The 23,910-nt window shown below is 44.0% G+C and overlaps 1 protein-coding gene across 2 annotated transcripts; it reads right to left on the bottom strand.

Moving 5' to 3' along the window:
* Positions 1–1,462: 1,462 nt before the first annotated feature.
* C6H21orf58 (chromosome 6 C21orf58 homolog) lies at positions 1,463–23,859 on the bottom strand. Of its 2 annotated transcripts, none has more exons than XM_009671797.2 (10): positions 21,880–21,957; positions 18,775–18,829; positions 16,272–16,329; positions 14,277–14,344; positions 11,968–12,117; positions 8,542–8,656; positions 7,022–7,152; positions 4,395–4,609; positions 3,713–3,775; positions 1,463–2,868 (listed from the first exon to the last, which is right to left on the bottom strand). In XM_009671797.2, the coding sequence occupies exons 3-9, from the start codon at positions 16,294–16,296 to the stop codon at positions 3,718–3,720; spliced, it is 762 nt and encodes a 253-aa protein (XP_009670092.2). In that variant the 5' UTR covers positions 16,297–16,329; positions 18,775–18,829; positions 21,880–21,957; the 3' UTR covers positions 1,463–2,868; positions 3,713–3,717. The 2 variants fall into 2 exon arrangements, with proteins under 2 accessions (XP_009670092.2, XP_068805670.1); XM_068949569.1 differs by lacking the exon at positions 21,880–21,957 and adding an exon at positions 23,790–23,859 and having other exon boundaries at positions 2,589–2,868; positions 3,713–3,780.
* Between the last annotated feature and the right edge of the window lie 51 nt (positions 23,860–23,910).

Raw genomic sequence — 23,910 nt, 5'->3', positions numbered from 1 at the left:
GCTGTTGCCCCTTACAGCTAGGAAGCTTTCTTGCCTTGCCTAAATTGCCCTTTTTGGCATTCAAGCCCATTTCTTCTTATCCCACCCACAAAGTCTGCATACAACAAAGGGGCACAGAGAGTGGAGGTGGGGGAAGCCACAGAGCAAGGTACGTTTTACATGGTAACTAGCAGCAAAATTATTCATTAATTGTTTTCAGAGCGCAGACAGCAAAGCATTAGCTTCCAGCAGTGACAGTTGTTATTTGGAAATTTCACTCACAGCACCCTTTGAATATTTGTGCTGCAGCCTTTACAGACTACTCCAGCACTGTGGCTTACCAGTTTAACAACCATGTTTCAAGATATGCTAATTAATTCATGATCTCCTGTGGATAACACAGTATAAAATCATGTAATTAAAGTTGGTCTTCTAATACTGCTTCCTTGGATGATTGGATTAGGGTTGCACAAGCAGCCGCGGCCATGATTCTCTGGCCTTAGTGATCTTTCAATAGTTTTTGGGGGGTGAGCAATCTGTTTAGAGGGAGCCAAACATGCAGGTAGAGAGGATGTCAAGGGCAAAGCTTGTTATTATTAAAGGCAGAACAGACAGTCATGGAAACTGAAGCAGATAGGGGAACTGGAGGAAAAGAAAGGATCACAGGTGTGTATATACTGCCTGTAGAGGAGGCAACGTTTTGGCTGTTTCTGAGCTCAAGTGCAGGCTGGGCGCTCCTCGCCTAACCCAGTGCTGGCATGCCCATCTGCCACCGTCTCCCACCTGGTCCTGGCCGTAGGTGGTGCAGAGCGAAGGCCAGGGGCAGGTGGACTGGAAGACACTCCTGTAGAAGCAGGAGGCACCATAGTGCTGCCTATCGATGAATCGGATGCTCTCCCCACACTATGGTGCATACTGCAGTCATTTAATCTCTGTAACGGTGGAAAGGTTCATCCATACCAGAATATCCACTGAGATGTGCTAGTGTTTTAACACACTAAAATTTTACCTAAACCAGTAAAAAGATTTAGGAGAGAGAGCAAGTAAAGCACCATTTGTGAAAGTCCCTCTCTTTTTTGCTCAGTTAATAAAGTATCTCTCTGGAAATGCAGTTGAAAACACCCGACTTCGGATCTGGAAATGCATTTTCAAAGACGGATATTTTTAGGGATTGTTCACCTACCCTGAACCCTTACTAAATACCCCAAATGCAATGGAGACTTTGACCACTGCTACAGTTTGAAAGTTTTTTTCTTCCAAGATGATATTGATCAGCTTACACCTGCCAAACTTAGCTACTGAAAATAGTTTTTGGTAAAACAGACTAAACTTCACAAATCAGGGATTATTTATGTCCAGTGTAATACCTTTTCCTCTGGGTAACCATTCCAAACAAAATTTAAGTCTCTTGGTTTTCTTCATCAGACTTGGTCATAGATTTCTTCAGGCAAAAACCAGTGTAAAGATTTTTTTTTTTTATTTCGGTGGAGTACTTCAACAATAATGCAGCATTTTTAATCAAGCTCTTTCATGATGCATCAGATAAATCCAGTTTTAAAAAAAAGCCAAGATGACATGACACTTAGAAAGCGCTACTAACTCATTGTTCATCTTTTTGCATTAAACACAATGATTGCTGAAGGCCATGAAAATGATGTCACTTGAACAAAACTCCGAGTCTTCCAATGAGTCCTAAAAGATAGCAGGAAGAACAAGATAGCATGGGCTCAGATTAAAGCCTGCCGTCTGAAAATTAGTGGGAAAAGTAAAGAAGGGAAAGGTCTTGATTTATAATATGTCACTGAAGAAAAAGACATTAACATGCAAGGAATAACCCCCGATTTTTCTAACCAAATCTGAACCCTGAAGGAAAGCTTGTGTAATAATGAAACACATATACACAATTCCAGACTCCTTAAATCACTCTCCAGGAGGTGTTTGAAAAGAAAAGCGTGGGTAGCATTACAAATACAAGACTTACAAGACTGAGAGTCAGAGCCCTCCTGAGGCAGAAAAGGTGAACTGCAGCTAGATGTGGGTACGGGCATTATATTTTAAACATTTAAATCAAACGATAGTTCTGAGAAAAAGCATAGAAGCACTTTTTTTTTTTTCCTTTTCTTCTCCACTGAGAATTATTTATCCATATACTACAAGCCTTGTAAACCCAACTCGCAAAGCGTGGGGAGAGCCTTAATTTTTGGGAAAACACAACACCAGTATTTTGGTCTATTATGCAAGTAACTTGTATTTGTCCTCTAGCTTCTGGTTCCCCAGACAGGTAATTACTGCAGAACAAGCATATTTCTGAGAGACTAAAACTACACTCTCGAGGAAAGAACACTTTAGGCTGATGACTTTAGGTGACTAAAACCTTATTCAGGAATCCTTTGTTCTATTTGCATTATCTTTCCCAGGCGGGCAGCTGTCTCCTTTGTAATGTGGATTTCCCCGAATCACATGTGAAGGGGACTCTCATCCCTGAAGCTAGGTCATACTCATTTGTAATGGTTCAAACAATACTGGTGTTAAGCTCATTTCACGCTCCGGGGCCACTGTAGGATGTCAGGCCTGACGAACATTTTGGGACAGAATTTCTGGTGTTTTTTGGAAAGAGGGTAAGATGGTGGTGACTGTTTGCTACTGCTCTGGGCTTGGAAGATGAGAAGAAACAGCTGAACTAGCTGAAACTGGTGAGCTGACCACAGGTGCATGGTACATCTGAAGATCTGCGGTCTTTCTCTTGCTCACTTCTCACACCAACAATGTGCAGTTGTACAGACATTAGGCTGTCAGTCAGACTACTTAGGAACTGTTCTAATGAAAGTTGACCTCAGTGAGGCCATGGTCCACTTGTAGAGAAACATGTACTGTCGGTACTCGAGCCACCTGTAACAAGAAAAACGGCTTTATTGGGTTTGGTGGTAACCAAGAGGGCGTGTTTGCTGCAGCTGCAAAAGGACAGTGTAGATGTGTAGAAGCTCAGAATTCATGATGGAAGGTAGCTGAAGAGGGGGAAAGACACCAGCCTAAAAGCTTTGACAAGATTTCCCTTTGCCAATTTCTGCGAATAGGTAAGCAACAGCTAATTGCACTGGTGCTGGAAGGAGCTGAGAGACGCGTACCTGTATAGATGACAGATTACAAATCCATGTAAAAGTGAAAGGGGTAGAAATGTTTAGCCTTTACAATCCCATTAGCTAAACATCTGTTCAGGAATTCAAATCCCATGCTAAAGAGGGCCATACAGATACCCATGCTGAGGATGCAGCCTCCTCCGTCCAGTGCTTCTGTTTACTAAGCCCTTGAAAAACAAGTAGCACAGAAATAAAAGCTGTGTTCTGACAGAAGCAGTAGTGGCTCCCTACGCCAAAATCCCCAGCCACAGGACCACACTCTAGCAATGGTATTCCTTACCAACCTCAACACATAAGCACTTTCCAGCACTGCTGCTTCTGTGCCTCCCTTCTTGCTGTCTCTTCCTGATACCCTTGGCAAGACCATTACCCTCTCTTTGCTTAGATCCTTGCTAAAGTCCCCTCCCGCCACTGGTATTCACAGCAGCAGGCTGGCTAATGGTAGGCTTATGGTGGGCAGAGGGATTGCTCATACGCTCACTGAAAAGCTAGTCCCTGGGAGTGATCTGCCAACTTCTAGAAAGCAGTTCAAGACAAGCTCTGAGACAGCAGGGAAGACACAGGCAGGTGAGCACTGGGAAGAGCTGGCAGCTTACCTCTGTTAAGGGCTTGAGGACTCTACAGACCTGGGGGCAGCCTGGGGAGAAGTCCATCCATTTCTGCCCTTGAAAAAAACACCCCAGTTGCAAGTACAAGCTTGTCCCAAAGGCTCAACTTTATTTATATTCTTCCCTCCCTTTATACAGATTTTCTTAGTGACAGTCTTTTTTGGAACTTTTGATTAGCAAATGCCTCCACAGTATTTTAAGTACATAAATACTACCAGAAATGTTACCCTGAATGTAGCTCACAGTCAGCTCTCATTTAGCATGTCTCTGTGGGATTCTCATGGATACCCAAAACCTAGGGGAACAGCCATTGCAGACTGGAGCCACCCAGCACTGTTAAGCTATGGCTCTGCCACCTGCAGGCTGGACATGGGAGTAAGACTGTTATTTCTCACCTGGCAGCATCTGTAGACGTTGTTTGATTCTCATGTTCGTTCCATAATAAGTAAGGGTTACTTAGCAAAGTTATTCCATAAGATTTAGTTTGCAAGACAGATCTTTGTTGAAGCCTCTTAATCCTATTTCTATGTTAAAGATAACATTCTGGGCTGGCCTTAGTGAAGAGCCAGAGCAACTTTAGGGCATGAGATTTTCTGTTCTACCTTATTACCTCACATCTGTGGGAGGTAGGGTTAAAACAGATCAATGCTGTGCCAGCCCATTTACTTACGTATGCACCACGGGGAGCATGCTTCCAGGTAAATGATGCACCATGGATGGGAATCCACCATTCTGTCCCATGAGACCAGACTGTAGTGCTGGAGGCCACACAGAGTAGCCAACGGGGGGTAGCACCCCTGGGGGAGAGTAGTGATGATGGTGGTGCACTGTGGATGGCCTGGGCCTTTCTGCTTTCACAACCATGGGAGCAGCAAGCTGCAAATCCTTGTTGGAGAGAGACAAATGGCAATTTGTTATATTTGTACTGCCACAACGAGAGCGTGCCAGCAACTCTGGCTGAGCAGCTGAGTTTCCACTCAGCCTTCTCTTAGTGAAGGGAGTTCTTCCTCTTGTGGCCAGAGATCAGTTTCACAGGCTCAAACATAACAGGTCCAGCAAATGCCTGGTGGTTCCAAATTTCACCTAGATATTCAGAGACGTTCACGCCCCACTCAAAACAGTTTATCCCACTCTTCTACACAAGGCAAACCCTTGGGAACAAAATGACCCTGGAAACAGAGGTGAGGACTAAGAGATGCGTTCTCTTCCTTTGCTATTTTCCCTTAGAAGCAGACTGCTTCAAAGAAAGCCTGGTATTAGTCTGCTTGCTCACCCAGAATTAGTCTCCCTCAGAAATCTCCCCCAAGGTGAGGCATAATCAGGGTTAGGTGAAACATCACATAAGGCCTTACTATCTCACTACTCAGAGAAAGAATATTTTAAGAAGCAAACAAGGGATAGCAAAGTTTAAGGGGGGGGGGAGGGAAGGAAAGGACTAATAGTCTGAGGGAACAGTGGAGGTCATAAGAGCCTATTCCTAGGAAAATAGGATATTAGAATAGTGTGGCTGCTTCTTTCAAGAAGCATGTTATGGCTATTTTTTCAATATGAATAAACTGTAACCCAAAAAGTAGGTGCTTCCTTTGTCTGAGATAACACTCAGCACAGCTCTGGCACGTGGCAATGCCTGCACCTCCTGCCATCTCCATGACAAATCTATCTTGGAGCAGTCGGTGAGGAAATAAATTATCCTGTCTGTGTCACCGGTGGCCTGCCGGCTGTGACGGATACGAGCTTCTGAGATTTCAGTGCCCTGAAACATGAGAGCCAGCAGCTGCTGTCAAATGCTTTCTGTCTAAAGTAGACATTCGGTCTCAACAGGTGCAAAAAATGTCAGTTCCCTCCAGGCTAAGATGATGGGGTGTCAAGGAGTATTGTATTTCCTACCCCCATCAGTTAAACAAAAGGCTTTTGGTTTTTTAAGCCATTTGTTACTTTTGCAAATAGCATGGAGGAAAGGTGTTAGTGAACCGGTCAACTACTGCAGAAGGATGGGAGTTACTTTCTTAACACCTGACAGTCTTAATATCCAAGAAAAAGAAAACAGAAACCTTCACAGGCGAAAGTCATAGTGAACCTGAAGATAGAGGGGGTGAAAAAGTATTAAGGGAGGTCTTTGCAATACAAGAGACATCCCCTTCTCCCCAAAGATTAACTGTCCTTGCTTCTTAGATAATAAACTCTGAAGAGTAGAGACTAGAAATACATTTTTCCAAAGCACTTAAGAAGGCTAAGGATCTATATCACATTGTTAAAAATAGCTTAGGAATTGGGTACCTTAAGGATATGTTCAAAATTATCTACCTCTTATTAGTCACTAGACACTGATGTTTTGGAAAATCTCTATGGAGACCTACACACCTAAATATCTTTAAAATCTGTCCTTTTGGAGCATTGTACCCATTGATTTTCATTGAGACAATAACTAGTGCAGTAAGGCTCCAAGTGTGATCACAATATCCATGTTTCAGCTCTAGCTCATTTTAGACTGCCAGGTCAAATTTTACAAATGATGCAATCTGTAACACAAATATTGCCCTGCTGTTTGCAGCAAGTGGACTTGCACCTGCAGACACCAACCCCTGCTGCTACATCCTGACTAGAGGTGAATCACTGGTGTTCGGGTAGTGCCTGGAGACACCAACAAGGATCAGAGCCCCAGCATACCAGATGTTGTTTCAGTGAAAACCTGCAAGTGTTAGAATCCTAAGGCTCCATATGCAGCAGCAGATGCCCAGTATAAATCTCCTCCACACATAGTCTGTTAGTGGTTCAACTGTAGAGGACAAAAATTTCCAGAGCTGGACTGAATCCAGTTTGCACTTTTGCATAAGGCATTCTTCTGCCAGATCTCCATAAAGTGTTAAACAGAACTGCATGAGAGAACTGCAGGAGACCAGAGCCAGGCAATACCATGGTACTGAGCAGCAGAACTGGCCCTTTCTGGCTGGGAGAGAGTATGTGCCACAGGTACTACTGAGAAGCAGCACTGAAGCAACTCTTCTCCCTGTGAAGAAAATTTCAGACACCTGAGCTGGGCTGGTTCAGCTATGCAGCACACCTCAAAATGAAGCAACATCTACTGTATACAATGCAGCCAAAAACAGCCGGGATGTCCTCTGCTCAATGACAGCCTTTTGGTGCGATGGATTTAAAGATGCACACAGCTGTTGGATGTTCCAGACTTTCTGTTGGTGTTATCCAGTCCCCACACATTCCCAAGGAGATCAGCCACTGCTTTGTGTGAACAAGGATGCTTCTCAACTCCTGCGACTTTACCTGCTGTGCATGCTTTACCTGCTGTGCAGCCAGAGAGCTGGGTCCTGCAGGCTGTGCAAATGCCATTGGTGGCAGAGCTTTCAGCATCATGTTCTGCATGATGATCTGATGCATCTGAGCGTTCTGCATTAACATCATCTCTACCATATCTGGGAAGAAGTCATCCAAAGAAGAAAGAAAGAGCTTTACCAGCAAAAAAACAGCAAGGGCACCTCAGCAGGAACTGCCCTCCAGCATACAGACTGGTCACTGCCACTGAGATAAAGCTGCTGAAAGGGACTCTCAGAAGAATATTAGCATTATTTGGCCAGACAGCGCAAAACGGTTGTCTATGAATCAGATCGCACAGGCCAGCTCTCCTTTTTCTCCTCCCTTTTACAGTGAAGCTGTTGTTGAGCATCTTTTGTCTGCTAGTTTCACTGCAAACCCACCCCCCTGGCTACGCTCACTGACAGGGTGGAGAAAGGTTGTGCTTTGGAGCTCAGTCCAGCAGGGACTTAGTCCTTATGGTGTTTTCCATGGCTTTGGCTCAAGGTCATCGCTCTTCACATAGGAGGTTTCCTCAACTATACATTATCATGTATAGTAGTGCCACCTTGAAAGTCCACTCCATGTGTATTTGAGAAGAGAACCACTCTCCACGTCTGGGCCCTGATCATGAAGGACCTACGCAGTAGAACTAATTTAACTATGAGATGAAAACAATCAAAGCAAATCTCCTTTTTAATTAACTGGTCATATTGCAATTACTTTAAATGTATCAACTTCAGAAGATTCTTGCATGAATTGGGACTAGTCTGTTTACGAAAATAAACTCTAATTCAAATAAATCCAGAGACCTAAGCGATGAAATCGTGAAAAAATACTGCAATTCAGTGACTGGAGACTTTTTTGTAGCATGAAGAAACCTTTGGCTGACAGCTGAGCCAGGAAAGTCATCCCAGTTTGTCGTTCATGTTTTATTTCACAGTGGCATCCACCTATGCTTAGAAACACGAAACTGTTTTCTAGTGGCATGGTACTACATTCGGAACAGTACTTTCAGCTGTTCTATCTTGTTTCCAAACACAGGGCATTCACTTACTTAATAAAAGCCTATATTTTTCAAAGGAGAGTGGACAGCAGATTAAAAGGAAATAAAAGAATAAAACATATTTTTAGAAGCCTGTTTGTTAATTTTGGAACTCTCTGTTTGCATAAGTTTTACCTGCAAATGTTCTTGTTAATATTACTCAGCGTTTTGGATTGAGCTGTTTTAGTTCCCCAAGCTTCCTCTACAGCTAAACTTTGCTTTGCTGAGCATATACTCTCTTTTCTTTAGTTTTAGCAAAAAGGGTTTGTCTGAAGGCCTCTGAGAAATGGTGTCTAGTTCTATGAAGTGCAACTCCCCTAGCTCCAACAGCAGCCTGACTGTGAAACAAAACATCACTGAGTAACTTAGATGCTGTCCCATGCATTCTTCCCCTTACAGTGATACCTTTCCTGCCTTCTTAGGACATCAGCAATGGGAACTGGCTGCTAGACTGAGAAAACATTACCTTCTTTAATGCTTCCAGAGTGAGGGGCTGCAAAAGGCTGGGCAGGGGGAATCTGTGTTATCAGTGGGGGCTGCTGAGGTAACTGTTGGATGATAGTAGCAGGTTGCGGAGGCATCTGAGAAAGAAAGGAAAGCGGAGAAAGTCAAGGTTGTTCTTGCCCAGCAGATCCCTCATCTCTGGATCCCTCATCTCTGGATCCCTCATCTCTGGATCCCTCATCTTGACCTATTTGTCACCTCTGGGACCTGTTTCACATTGACAGCAGCTGACCCCAAGCTATACATGAAGTAAGACAAGCTCGATGTCCAAATAGTAGCTGGAAGGTAACCACACTCAGCTTTGCTCTCCTGTGTTAGGAAATGAGCGTGGAAATTTTTTTGTGCGTGTTCTGAGACACTGATCTGGGGAGCACTCCAGCAGCTGCACTGTTCAGATCTCTAGAACAACTAAACCACACTGATGCAAACCACAGCACACGTAGCCACGTTGCATGAACGTTCACTCTGGCACAGAACACAGTGAAATACAAAGGGTAGATACAGCCCCCTCTCTTTTATTTTTTCCCTTTTAATCAGCTTCTTTAAAAGACAAGTTGCATTGGAAATAGGAAAAACCTCACTGTGTGATGAATCAGAGTTAGGGTCATGGCAAGGAGCAAATTTCTGTTGGAAGAACTAGTATGTAAACTAGCTCATCGGCTCCTCCCTTTTAAGTCTCACATGCAAGCTGTAGGCTCTTCTTTAGGCAGATGCCACTCAAGTTATCTTGCACATAAGCAGTCACTGCAGAGTGACCGCTATTTCTAATTTGTTATCCCACGGTAACTTGTACCTACCCTCAGTCATAGCTATCAGAGGATAAGCACGTGATTCAGACAGAATTTATATCCTTAAGTTGAAAAGTGATAAAATAGCATCTTCTAACCTACTCATACACCTGAGAACCCAGAGGTACCTGTTTTCTAGCAAAAGCAAGTTTCTGGCATTGCTGTCATGATCACATCAAACATGTGAGAGCCACCTCTCCCCTAACATCCTACATAAAACTCTTTCACAACACCTACCAGAATTACCCAGATTAGCTCTAAACAAGGGAGATCTGCTTTAGGCAGGGCAGTACGCAGAACAGATATGTATCAGGTTAACCACAGGGAAGAAGGGGATAGTCTGGCTGCTGCAAGCAGCAGGCTGTAACTAGCTCTTTCTCAGTCACTGCTTCACCTCGGCACCGAATGGACTCAAAAATGGATGAGTTGTGCTGGCAGTAGGCAGGTCCTGACTGCTGCTTTTCATGGGAGGGAAGGAAGAAGCAGGATGTGGGGCTTAAGCACATCCTTTGATGCCATAGGAGTAGCATCAGATATATTACTATCACACAGGCAGAGAGAGGTCTGTAGAGGATATGCTGTTGCCAGCACCGGTAGTCTTCTGACTTACAGCCTGTTCCCAGCAGACTCCCTCCAAACTGGCTACAACTGGCTGAATTGTCCTGGGAGACCCTTAACGCTGCTGGGATGTAGTTAAGTATCCTTATGACATGAATTTGCTGTTACGCTGTCCTCTGTGGCACTATCAAGGTGCATCCTTTTTCAATAAGTTCTCTGTGATAGTGTTTGTTTTGCAACTGGAAAAAGACATAAGCACTGTTCAAATGGCATGCTCTCTATTGCCTTGCTCAGATCTCAAAGTGCGAGACATACAACCTGTCCTGAATTTCTGTGGGAAAGCCTATAGTTTTAACTGTTCTCCTGGTGTCTTTGGCAGCAAATGTTGTGTCATGCTACAGTGTGCTGCCATAAGGAAGAACATACTTGTGGACTGCCCCAGCAAACCTGGAGCTAGCAAACTACACTTTTCTGAGTGAGTCTCAGTGATGGTTAGCAGTCCCTGGCAAGAAGTATACTGTGAGCTGCAGTCAGGATCGAGAAGCCTTCAAACTATATGCTAATAGAGCTGGGATAACATTTCTATTTAATTAGAGAACAGTCCTTCTCTGCCTCAAAACAAACAAACAAACAAAAAAAACCTATGAGACTCATCAACTGAAGAAAGACTAGCGATCAGGTTTTGAAAATGGTGATGATGCTTGGCAGTCCTAGCTTGGATAAATAATTTGTTTAAAGATAGAAAGTTATTGCAGTTACTGCTGCCCAAACACATCAGTGCCAACGATGCAGTGATACAGCCTGTATCATACCGTCCAAAATGCACAATGCTTTCTCTTCTTTAACTACTGAATTACAAATCTAATTAAGCATTTTGTTGTCTTAGAGCCTCTTAGAATTATGTAAAGAGAAGTCTCAAAAGGAAATTCTGAGACACAGCAATACATACAAACAACTAAATCCCAACATCTATCCCTGCAGACAGTAAATGGAAACCTTCAAACAGGAGTGATTCATAAGGAGTGATTTGGAAAGAGGGGCTGGAACTACATATAGTAGCATAATGACATTCCCATTCCCCTTCCCCCTGAGACAATTCCTAATACTTGATTTGCTTTTTTTGAACATTACTGGGAACCGAGGTGATATTTTAATGGAATTCCAGATCTTAGGCTTTTCAGTGGTTATGATCAGCTTAGAGCCCATCATTTTGTAAGTGAAGCTGGCTTAACTTTTGCTCCTTTGCATCACTTTATACTTATATACACTGGATATCACCTGCTACCTTTTTCCCAGTCACTCACTTAAGCTTATAAGATCTTTCCACAGAAGGGTTACCCCCTTACTACTTTGACTAACTTAACACCAGCAGCAAACGTTATTCAATAAACTGCTCACCCTCTTTTCCAAGCCACTCGCAGCACGTCTGGACAGCACAGAGCCTTGCAGGGCTCCACCGAAGACCTCCCTCTGCTGCCAGAACTGACTATAACTCCTATCCTCAGTTTTCCATCTTCAAACAAATTACTTATCCACGATAAGGCTGTCAAGCACCATGACCATTCTCAAAGCCTTATCACCTGTCTTTTGTCAGTTGATGAGTCTCATATACTTTTTAAGGCTGAATGGGATCGTTAAATCATCTACTCTAACTTACTATATGAAACCAATCAGAGAATGCCAGCTACTTCCCTGCCTGGAGCCTGATAGCTTGCATCTGATTAAAGCCCGTCTTCCCAAAAATCATTCCTAGCCCTGATAACCTTAAAAGGTAGACAACGCTCCCACTCCTCTTGGTAACTTGTTCCAATAGTTAACCATTCACTCTGTTAAGTTTGTGCCTTGTTTCTAAAGCAGAAGAGGATTTCCTTTAGATTTCGCCTAGAGGAGTAAGAGTCCCACACAACAGCAAGGAGCATATCTTCCCCCTGGTGGGATGAGCGCTTCCATACAGATCTCAAGTCCCTCTGTTTGCTGTAGTTGTATCTGACAGGCACAGGGCTAGTAAGTATTTCCTAGGAATGAGGATGGAGGATCCTTACAGTCTGCTGGATGATCCTTGGTGGCTCCGCTCGGGGAGCTGGAAAAGGCAGCTGGTAGATCAACTGCTGAGGATCAGCTCTGTAGTTCTTACAGTATCCTCCTCCAGCTGCCACAGGTGGCTGTGACAGTTCTTCCAAAAGGTGATGCTCCTGCAAGATCAAGTATCTTCATAAAGAAAATCTCGTCATAGGAAGGAACATAATGTAGTTACACTCATTAGACTAGACGGGATTAGCCCTTGCGACCCCGTAGAGGAGCGCAGTCTCTCTCACCAAAACATTGCTACAGAAACTCCCATCACTGCTGTATCTACCAGTCAGAACACAAGTGACTTCCGCATGTAGAGAAACACTCACTCAGAGCTGGAACAAGTATAAAGAAAGTGGTTTTTTCCCCACATGTCCCTAGGACATATGATTTTCAGTGTAAGCCAAAGGGATTAAAAAAAAAGTGGATAAGAACCAATTGAAAGTCTGGGAAAATATTTCATTAATGGTTGCTCACCCCCCACAAACTTGGAATAGGTAACAGTTGTTATTGTCCATATTTTGGCAGCATTAAAATCCCTTATTTGCATTTTGGCACTACACCAAGAGTTTATGATACAGCAGTTCAGGATAAGCAGAATCAATATACAAACATATTGAGGTCAGTGCAAGCCTTGTTAACTATAGTAAGGAAAAACATACCACTCCTCAGCCCTTCCCCCTGATTACCCAAGCCCAGGGTATGCAGTCCAGTAGACCAGAGGATGAGTACTGCACAGCCAAAGAATTAAAGAACAGAAAAGAACCGAATCCACATGGATAGTGGATATGCGGACTTTGTGGAATTCCCTTTTTCAGTATTAATTTGGCCTCTTCTGTTGTTTCTGTCCATAGAGATCTTTCCCTTCCCTACGTTCCCACACAGGAACGGCAGGCAGCACCAGCAGTTGCACAGCAGTTCCCCAGCCACTGTAGAGGAATCCTTCTCCTTATTTTAAGGAACTATCTCCAAGAATTATGCAGATTTGCATGGGGGAGAGGGAAGGCAACATTACTACTTATTTCTCAAGATGAGGTTTGCAGGGCATGATAGGATAATTAAGTCCTCCCAAAGTCTGGTCATTTGCTGCAGTTCATTTCTCCTTCTAAACAGAGGGAAGTTTTCACAGAATCACAGAATGGCCGAGGTTGGAAGGGACCTCTGCACATCATCTAGTCCAACGCCCCTGCTCAAGCAGGTTCCTCTAGAGCACGTTGCCCAGGATCGCGTCCAGACGGTTTTTGAGTATCTCCAGGGAAGGAGACTCCACCACCTCTCTGGGCAACCTGTGCCAGTGCTCAGTCACCCTCACAGCAAAGAGGTTTTTTTCTCATATTTAGATGGAACTTCCTGTGTTTTGGTTTGTGCCCTTTGCCTCTTGTCCTGCCACTGAGCACCACGGAGAAGAGTCTGGCCCCATCCTCTCGACACCCTCCCTTTAGATATTTGTATACATTGATGTGATCCCCTCCTCAAGTCTTCTCTTCTCCAGGCTGAACAGGCCCAGCTCTCTCAGCCTTTCCTCCTGAGAGATGCTCCAGTCCCCTCATCATCTTTGTAGCCCTCTGTTGGACCCTCTCCAGTAGTGCCTTGTCTCTCTTGTCCTGGGGAGCCCAGAACTGGACACAGTACTCCAGGTGAGGCCTCCCCAGGGCTGAGGAGAGGGGCAGGATCACCTCCCTCGACCGGCTGGCAACACCCTGCCTCATGCACCCCAGGATCCCCTTGGCCTTCTTGGCCACTAGGGCACACTGCTGGCTCACGGTCAACTTGTTGTCCACCAGGACACCCAGGTCCTTCTCTGCAGAGCTCCCTTCCAGCAGGTCAGCCCCCAGCCTGTACTGGTGCATGGGGTTATTCCTCCCCTGGTGCAGGACCCTGCACTTCCCTTTGTTGAATTTTATGAGGTTCCTCTCTGCCCATCTCTCCAGCCTGTTGAGGTCCTGAATGGCAGCACAGCCCTCTAGGGTATCAGCCACTCCCCCCAGTTTTGTATCATCAGCAAACTTGCTGAGGAGGCACTCTATTCCTTCAACCAAGTCACTGTTGAATAAGTTAAACAATACTAGACCCAGCGGTGACCCCGGGGGGACACCGGTAGCTACAACTCTCCAACTAGACTCTGCGCCACTGATCACAGTGGCAGTGATCACAGTTTTCCTCTACTCTTTGTTGCTTGTTTGGGATAACAATTAATTTTATCCTTCAAAGCCTACTACTGTGTTCATCACATTAAACTGCACTGCCCATATAGCCTCCTGGCAACGCAGAAAGCTCTTACCCTAAGCTGCTGCAGGAGATCATTCCTTCGTCTTAGGGCATTTAGAAGCATATCTTCATGTCTAGTCCCTGAAAAAGGAAAAGGAGGTCCATTATCTTCTTAAAAGATCACAAAGACAGAGCTATTATAACACCTACATTGAGATTAATTGTGGAAAACATGGTATTATAGAATATCTTGATTTCTTCCAGAAACAGCTTTAGGCTATTTTTCTTGTCAAATCCATGAATGGGCAATGACTTTAGGCACATGTAGACATAGCTGTTCAGCAACTCTACAAAGGCAATGCATCTTCTGTGAAAATAAACCTTTTGGATTGCTCTATAAAGACTCCTTTTAACCTTCTGGCTTAAAAATTCATTTTAGCCTGAAATTTTCTAGATACAGTCTATATACAAAGAGGATGATGTGCAAAGTCTAAAGAAAGTTTGTCATGACGTATCAAAATAACTTCAGTTTTGAATGTCAGCTTTTCTGTTACCTTCTAGTTCTGAAACAGCCTCCTTTTCATTTTCTCCCACATATAGCTGACTTTGAAATTAAAATAAAAAAAATGTTTTCAGATATGTTGGAGGTATTCCTGGTTATTTGTTCTGAAAAGCGTGACTCGGTATTTTGAAATGGAAAGTCATTAAAATGACTTTTGAGTTTTGGCCAGAGCATTGGAAGTTTCCAACAATTTGTACATCGGCTCAATGAACTCGAGCCCAGAGTACAATTTAGAAACATTATTGATTAGTTTCTAACTTGTAGCTAATACAATTATAAACACTGTATGTGTACTTAGTTCCTAAGCTTGGTCAGGAAAAGAGGGCAGGAATCTTGGCATGTTTATAAAATTCCCAAAGTTTAGATATTTCTCTATAAAAGCTAGTGAAACAGCTAAAGTTGATAAATAAGGGAGTTTAGGACAACCTCTGTCTTTATCAAATTCTTTCAGAGACTGCTATGATGTTTCACTTACTAATAGCAAGTTCCGTTCAACAATACTTACATGAAAGTACAATACCATGTGTGCAGTGCCTTAGTTTTCCAGTAATTTTAAGTATTTTAAGGTTCCTGGTAAAACGTACATTGATTTCCCAGCAATTATCAACACAGTTTGGAATATTAACTCCTTCAGTGTAATAATCTAGCTCATAAACAATTTGAGCCACATTTTTTTAAAGTGAAAATCTCATTCTGGTCTGCACAAGGTTGCATTGTTCAGACTCAAAGGTGCAAAGCAGCATTAATAATAGGCTTTTCCTCTCGCTTGGATTCCTCTGAGAGGCAGAGTCATCAAAACAGCTCCTTTTCAAGAACATACAGAATCACCTATGCCAAGCACACAGCTGGAGAGAGGGGCTTATTCCCAGGTATAGAAGCTAGTACAGCTGAAATAAACCAGTAGTTTGCTCCAATTTAACCATCATCCACAACTGAGAGACTCCAAAGGACACCTGGGCAGAGGGCAGTCTTTGTTCTGCCATTGTACTTGGTTGGTTGATCATTCGCCTTTGTCATTTTCAAATACGCATGAACAAGAGAGAAAAAACTGTGGAAATTCAAAAAGTAAAATCCAGATAGCTGCACAGCATAGCAAACCTATTCTCCTTGCATCAGGGCCCCTAAGATTTGCCAGCTTCCTTAGGACTGAGAATAGCATGTATATTAACATTTCTGTGCAGCTCTTCATTGGAACTTGCATATGCAACTTCTGTCCTCTAGGCTGCATGCAGATTTAGATACCCAGACTGAGCTCAGGCAGCACTGACTCAAGTTCAGTCTCCTTCCTGTCATACAGATAATACCCCTGTCACAGAAGCAAAGACAGAGCAAGTTCTGACTAACCAAATGCCTCACCGCAGTGCATGCAGGGGCAAAGGCCCCATGTAGCTTCTAAGGAGGAGATTTTATCTTCTGGTGTGATCTACTGAAGAACTCGTGCCTGAGAACATCCCTAAGCCCTTTCTACGTCATATCCCGTAATTAGAATGAATGCTTCTCACTTACTTGCTGTTGGCGGAGGTGAATCCATTCTCTCTAGGTTCGCATGTTCATTTTCTAGTCTCTGTAGGTAAAACCACCATGAGAACTGATTACAGATAAGGCAGCATAGTTCACAGCTATTTCCAATCCTACATTACAGACAGAGGTGGAGGATGGAGGAAACAAAACAGAGGTGGAGATAAGGGACACTTCTTAAGTCCTAAATCACAGCTAGCGAGGGCTATGAGTAGTTTTCATAGAAGTATGAAATGTCTCATTACAAATCTAGCCATAGTATAAGAATAGTCTATGCTTCCAATTGGCCAGGTTATCCCATACCTGGATATTGCTTGCAGAGGGAATCAGGGACTTACAAACACCAGTTATTTTTTAGGCAGATAGCTAGATCATATAAAAAAATTAATTCCAATGGCAGATAGCCTTAGATACTCAGTGTGAGGGCCATAAGTACTGTAGTAGGCCTTAATAGCCCTGACCAGCCTCAGTTGGAGCCCCCACTCAATTCCCTCTGTCTGTGGGTTCAGAGACCATTTAAGCTCAGCCCTGGGCTTTCACTCCCTACCTGAGTTATGTAAGAGGATCAGTGATTTCTAGCTCAGCCGCAGCTGTGCCTGGCTGTGAATCCTGTTGACCTAGGTCCTGACCTGTGGACTGAGTTCCCACCTTGACTGTAGACCTGCCTTGTCACTGTGGACCTGCCCAGCCATCGCTGCCCTGCCCTGCTGGCTCTGTTATTGTGCTCAGCTTCTTCTCCTTGATGGAGCAGCTAGCCCTTGCTGCTCTCTGACACTTAAAAATTAGAGCGGAGACCTTTCATTCGTGCACAGGCTCTTTCTTTGCTCCTAGGTTCTGCATAGCTCCAAACTAGCAAAAAGCTTTCCCCTCAAGTGGCTGCTGCCTCTAAGGCAAAAAGTATTCCCTCACAGAAAGGTTACATGCTGATTCTAGCATTCATCTCTCCAGGTACACTGTTTTTCTTTCCTGATAACTCTTCAAGCAGTTCCTGGAAGACACTGATACAGAAGATGCATGCCACTGGAATGGCATGCCAGGATGGAAGAATGGGGCCAAGTAGAGAATCCTGGGTATATTTGTGTAGAGTCACAACAAAGAGCTACTAATATACTGCACTGCTCTTCATGTGCTTTCAGTAAGGGTCGAGCTAAGTTTCACCAGGCAGTACACCCTCTGTAGAAGTAGACAATAATGAAGACATGAAACTGGCTTAAAAACAACCTGAGGGTCTCCCTTCACCATCACTCACTCCTAACCTTTCCCTGTGACTACTCAGACTGGTCTCTAATTAACTGGTGACATCTCCCAAGAGATCAGCGTTCCTCTATCTGTACTTTTAATCTATTTGAGGTTCATGTAGACTGGCACAACATTATTTTTTTGAAAGTAGCAATGATTATAGCACTAATTCATGTTGGTCTGCCTCTGCTTGCAGAAAAGGTTCTCAGTTGGATGCAGATCCTCTTTGTATCTTAGTAGAAATATGATTACTTAAATTACAACTTTAATGCTTAAACATTATCAGCAAAAACCAGAGCAAAGTAGACCACTGAAGAGTTTACTACCTTACCTTTTCTAGGAGTTTAAGTTTCAGTCGGGTCATGTGATCCACCATGGAAGGATCTGTCATTGTATTAACCTCCCACAACAGTAGGCAGGCTAAAAGTGGATTAAGCTGCTAAGCAAAGGCAGATAGGTTTTCAGTGGTCTCTTTTTTTCCTCCTCCAAGATCTTTACAGAAGCAACATTCCATTAGGAAAAAATACAAGATTGTGAGGAAATGAGGGAAGAAAATAAAAGCTTCGGTTTCACTCCAAGGTGAAAAAAGGGAATGCCAGATGTCCAAATACAACGTTGTAGGCACAGCTTTTTTTTGCCATGTCTCTCACTGCATTTTTGTGCTGCAGGTTGCAATGGTCACAGCAGGTTAGCTCAGCATGAATCTTTGTCTGTTCATAATGGTTGCTAGCCTCTCCCTGGAAGGGTCACTAAGGCTGGCCCTCTGTTGATAGTATGCTCTTCTAAGTAGCTGCGAGCTTAGCACCTGTAACCTGGTTGCTAAGTTTGTGCTGCCAATCCACAATATAAACAACTTCATCTCCAGGTGTAAGAGCTTATACAACCTATGTAAAGCAAATGCCCAGCGTATTAGTGGACAAGAGGGGAAAAAAAGAAATGCCAAGGTGCACCCCGAACCTGTCATGGCTCTGTAACATAAGGCTAATGGCAGGGGTCAGATTATGATTTTACTGATACTGCATAGCACTACATATCTCAATGCATGGGGCCCATATGCTTTTGACAGGGCCTTTCATATTAGGGTTCATCACCATTATCAAAAGGAAGACAGTTTGTGTGGTGTGTGTGTGGTGTGTGTGTGGTGTGTGTGTGGTATTTATTTTATTTTATTTTTTGTTAAGGAGTATAGCTGGAGATCATCCCAGGATGAGTAAAAGAGCAAAGAGGATTGTTATAGGACCCTTTTACTTACCGTTTCTTGAGCAGCCTGCAGGGTGCCTTCTCCCTCCCAGCAAAGCCATGCCAACCTAAAAAGCAAAGCAACATTTATTGGTCACATCCATAAAATCAACACCAAGGCACGGTAAAATTCAAGGAATAGATGCTAATTCTCAGTATCATATTTTACCCCAGCTCTGCTTCAGACAGAGCCAAGTTACAGTTTCTTCCTTATTCGAAGCCCACGGCAAAGGCAGAGCTGACCCACTATTAGGAGCTGGAGTAGCTGATAGATAATTGTACATAGCTATGTGGGGTGTACAGATCACCTCCTCCAGTTGTGACCTACACAGCGTGTGTATGCAATCTGGCCTTAAAAAACACACGGGCTGGTAGGACCAGAGAGATTACAGAGGCTGAGACACGGGGATCCCAAAAATAGCTGCGCTGTCAGATCTGGGGCCCAGCTTGCTTTGGCAGGGCTCCTCTGTGAATGCGAAGAGGAACAAGGCAGCACAGAAGACCCTCTCACCTTCCAGCATGCTATGGCTTACAGTTTTCCTGAGGAACAACTCAGTGCACATGTTTGTACTTGACAACCCAAACAGGTTATGGGGGGGAAAGGTCTAATTTCTTTGATCTTGTTATCCTGTTGGCATCCACAACAACCTTCAGAAAGAAGTTTCCCTATTACCTTAAGTAGGCTTATGCTTAAGTAAATTTTATGCAAGGAAACTGTATCGTACAGCTTACTTATGTGTTAGACAAAAAAGCATTAATATAGATTGTTTTAAATGGAGATGTCTGAAAAATTCATTGACGGTCTCCTAACTTGGTGTACAAAATAGCATATATCCTTTCCTCATGCACTTTTTTCCATGCCATTTACGACTTGTATTATCATAACCCCGTTCAGATGTCTCCTTTCTAAGCTAAACAATCTATTTAACTCTTCCTCATATAGCAGGTTTTCTGTACTACTTTAATCATAAGTCAGTGGAGGCTGGGAGAGGATAGCACAAGCGCACGCACAGACTGTTCTTATAGCCTTCTCTTGGCCTCTGCTATTGGTCTCTCTTAGAAAGCACTGCATTAGCTAGATCTTTGGTCTCGCCTATTATGGGTGTTTGTAAAATATCATGTTTGTCCTAGTTGCTTCTCTCTGTACCTTTCTAGTTCATAAATTCTTGTGTGATAGGATGACCAGAACTCTCTGCAATAGTCAGGGTAGAGACACAGCAAAACAAACTATGTTGTTATTTCCAGACAATCACAATGGCAACAAGCCTGCTATTCGTCATTCCTAATGCTGTATTAGCCTTTTTGATCGCTGATGAATATCGAGCGGATGTTTTACCATTAACTGGTTTACAAGCTACATGTTTATAGCATTCATTGCAGTAGCATAGCAATATAGGAATAAAGGGTTACAAAATAGTTTGACAGAAAACCAAGTATAGGTATGTCATTAAAATACAGCAAGAGTGTTCAGCAACTGAGTTGTCTGTGGAGGAAAGCAGGAGAGAGAAACTTTTGCTGTTACAGCTATCTCAGAGAAAATCCTGTACTATGTTTAAAAAAAAAAAAAAAAGCTTTACTACAAACTGCTAATGGATCTTTCTTTTCCCACACTTGTGGATGCCCTGGTCAGACAGGGATACCTTCTCTAGGGACATCTTAGAACCTGCTAATGGCTTTACAGAAACGTGGTCTGTAAAGTCTTACCAAAGACAGCCAGACATGATAGGACTTTGCAGAAAGGGATCTACAGTTACAGTGAATCACACACTAGTGATCATAAATCAACATGATGATGGAAAAAATAAAGGACAAATTTAATTTTGTAATGTGTTAACAGGAGTGTTGTGTGGACCTCACAGGAGACCATTATTCTGCTCTATTTAGCAGTGCTTAAGTCACAGCTTGAATACAATACTGTGCCTAATTTTAGACATGGCATTTTAAGAGGGAAAGGCAGTCCGGAAGAAAATGATAAAAAAGATATGCTTCCAAAACATAAGCTATGAGGAAGGCTTGAAAGAACTGGCTTTGCTTTAGCTAGTAAGTAAATGATGAAAGGCGGACAGGCTAGCAATCTTTAAATAGAAGGATACAATGAAGAGCACACGGTCAATTCTTTTCTGTCTAAAAAGACTAGGCAAGAAGTATTTGGCTAGTCTACAGCAGGGGAGATAAAAACCTGATGCAAACAAGAAAAACTTCCTAATTATACAGTAAGATAAATGACAGAATGGCTACCTAAGAAAAGGCTTTCATAGAAGGTGTTTAAAAATAATTCAGAAAAATAGCTGTGAAGAATAGCATAGGCATATCTGACCCCTCCTCTGATATAAAAATGGATTAGATGACCTTGTGAGGCTCAGGTTAGTACCACATTTCTATGATTTCTGTTATTGATTTTGAAACTCCACGTCCTTCATTTAAATTGCTGTAATTTCCAAAGCACACTAGAAAAAAAACCCTAATCCACGAGCCTGGAAGCCGTTTATCCAGAGCAGATGAACTCTCAGGTTCTAGTTCCACAGGGAGGAATCGTTATCATTTCAGACTTGGAAGGGTGCTTTCATGCATATATTCCAATCATATTTACTACTTATGAGGTAAGTAAATAAGTTAGATAAGATGGGGGGGGGGGTAGGAGGGGAAATAGATCAGTTCACCAACTGGGAAGTAAGTATAATTTCCTTGCAAGCAATTAATTTCTGCATCTGCCAGTTTTAATGTAGCAAATTAACAACTGAAAATCCTGTGCTGCACTGTGGAGTCTAAGGTGAAAGATAAGCAGATATCTTGGAGACATTTTGCTTAATCCCTGATTCCCCTATGCTGTGGGGACAACTGTACTCATTGGCATCAGAGAGAACTGAACGCTAACTCCATCTGCCATGGAAATTATGCTACAATGACATATATTGCATATAAGGGCTAATGCTGTCACCGCTGTCCTGTTAGAGATCGTTTCTGCAGGCCAGGAGGCTGCCAGTTGGTTGTAAATACTGTAAACAAAATTTCCTATCTGCATGAGAAGCTAAATATATGAATATAATCTTTTCAATTGGAGTTAATTCATGCCATTATCATATACCAACGTGTAGTGATGATTTTTACCGACACTTACCCATTTCTGAAAAAACGGATCCCCGTTTGAACCCAATTATAATTAACTCTTCATGTAAGACAATGACAAGCTACTGTTCTCTGCAAATGCTGCTCATTTATTTGCACGTGTGCTGCAGCAGGATCCACAATTGTCAGTCCGGTTTCATTCGTTACTGGGCTTGCCTTAGTGCAGCGTTGTCAGTGCCGCTGCGAATTTAGTCTAGATGTAAATGACCTCTATTGCTCTTATCATAACGTCAGGTAGGATCGGCCTCGGCAGAAACGGATGACGTGGCGGTAAAACATGCTGACAAAACTCCAGACAAGGACAGCAGCCAAACGGTGTTGCTTGCGCTGGCTGCTGGCCAGCAAGCTCAGACATGCCACCAAAGATGGGCCTTGTTCAAAGATTTCCAGACTGCGCAAACGCTTGAGCCTAATTAGATTAGCACTAAAAAGTCCTGAGATTTTATCAAATAGACAGGAACTATAAGAAAATAGGCAAGCGTTGGTTGTTTAAATCTATTTTTTCAATAAACTTGTCTCTGGAGAAAGCAAAGCAGTAACATTTTAAACCAAATTTGAAGTGGCATATCCGATTTAACAGATTAACCCTTATAATTTTTATTACAAGAAATAAACTTTTCTTCTAAGTTTACCAGTTTCCTTTTTCTTCTCACGTGGGGTCAACTAACAAGATTTTTGCGCTAAGAAACTTCGTAACGGTGACTTCTCATACAGCATCTCTTTTCTTAGCGTTGACTGGGTATAAACTAAGAACACCGACTGCAGGGTCACAGGACCTGGTTGTACTCCCAGGAAAAACAACTAAACCGAAACAGGAAAGGGGCTGGCAAAGCCGGGGGGGGGGGGGGGGGGGTTTGACCAGAAGAGTCCTAGGAGTTCACTTCTTCTCCCTGTCCGGTCAAAAGCCCTTGCACGGTTTGGTCATTGAGACTCCCGCTCTTCCAAATGGGCCTTGAACAAACAGAAAGCTAACACATCCCGTTTCCCAGGGGCCTCCGCAGCGGTTTAAAAAACCTGCATCTCGACTGGGGGCACAGATAGGCTTTCCAAAGCATAGGGGAAAATGCCTTTAGCGACCCATTGCCTTGCCCATAGCGTCCTCAGCTTTCACTGGGGAGCCCTGAGCGTGGACTGCTCCCCTCCGTTATCCGTTAGGTCTTGGTTTACAGAACAAGAGCGCTGCAGTTGGCTGGTACACCCCATGCGGTCACTTGGTGAAAGGAAAACAAGCAGGGGCACGCTCAAAGCCGGCGGACAAAATACACATAAAACACAGGCTACGCTGTGCTGGTAAAGGGTAACGTCACACGTTGAAGAAAGCCTATAATCAAAGTGGACTAAAAAACCACGCGTGTCAGGAAGGTGCCCCCATCTGCAACTGAATTAGGAACACGGAGGTGGCCAATAAACGGGGACCAATATTTGACTAACGCAAAAGCCGACGAGTCGAAAGCGCGGGAGCGGCGTCAACATGAAGCCTCGCCCGGCGAAGCCGCCTCACTGCGAAGCATCGGGCGGGGCTGGGGCGGCGCCGGCGGTTTAACCGCTCCCTCCCTGCGGCCACGCGCGCGGGGCGGAGCGCCGCCGCTCGCGAATGGCCGGCTCGGTTTTCCCGCGGCAGAGGCACCCCTCTCCCTATTGGCTGGCTCCCGCCCTTGGGCGGGGACCAAGCCTGGAGGCGCCTTTGAAACCGGCCAGCCGGCGTAGCCCAGCCCTCGGCGGGCGGGGTTTCCCATCGGCGGTTCCTGAAAGAGGGGCGGGCGCGGCCGGCCGGCGGGGGAGGAGGCGGGGGCGTCACTGCCGCCGCCACCACAAGGCGCGCGCGCGCGCTCCGACTTGCTCTGTCAATCCCAGGAGTCAGTTAGGGGGAGAGGGTGGGGCTAGAGTAACGGTTGCTCTCACCATTGGTTGGCACCCCTCAAGGCTCCGCCGATTCTCTCCAATCCCTGGAGAGCTTCCTACCTCCCGCCCGAGGGGGTGAGGCCGGCCCCTGCCCTCTCATTGGCCAGCGTTGGCTGCTATG

The sequence above is a fragment of the Struthio camelus genome, chromosome 6, assembly GCF_040807025.1.
Source record: "Struthio camelus isolate bStrCam1 chromosome 6, bStrCam1.hap1, whole genome shotgun sequence".
In the NCBI taxonomy this organism is placed as follows: Eukaryota; Metazoa; Chordata; class Aves; order Struthioniformes; family Struthionidae; genus Struthio; species Struthio camelus.
Note: the sequence above shows the minus strand (reverse complement) of the source record. Positions and strands in the feature narration are given on the sequence as shown.

Excerpts from the sequence above, each read along its gene's own strand:
- C6H21orf58 (XM_009671797.2), bottom strand. The coding sequence starts at position 16,296 with ATGGATTCACCTCCGCCAACAGCAA. Across the intron at positions 14,345-16,271 it reads TTCACCTCCGCCAACAGCAA|GGACTAGACATGAAGATATG; the intron begins GTAAGTGAGAAG and ends TTCCTTTTTCAG. Across the intron at positions 4,610-7,021 it reads GCTCTCTGGCTGCACAGCAG|GATTTGCAGCTTGCTGCTCC; the intron begins GTAAAGCATGCA and ends CTCTCCAACAAG.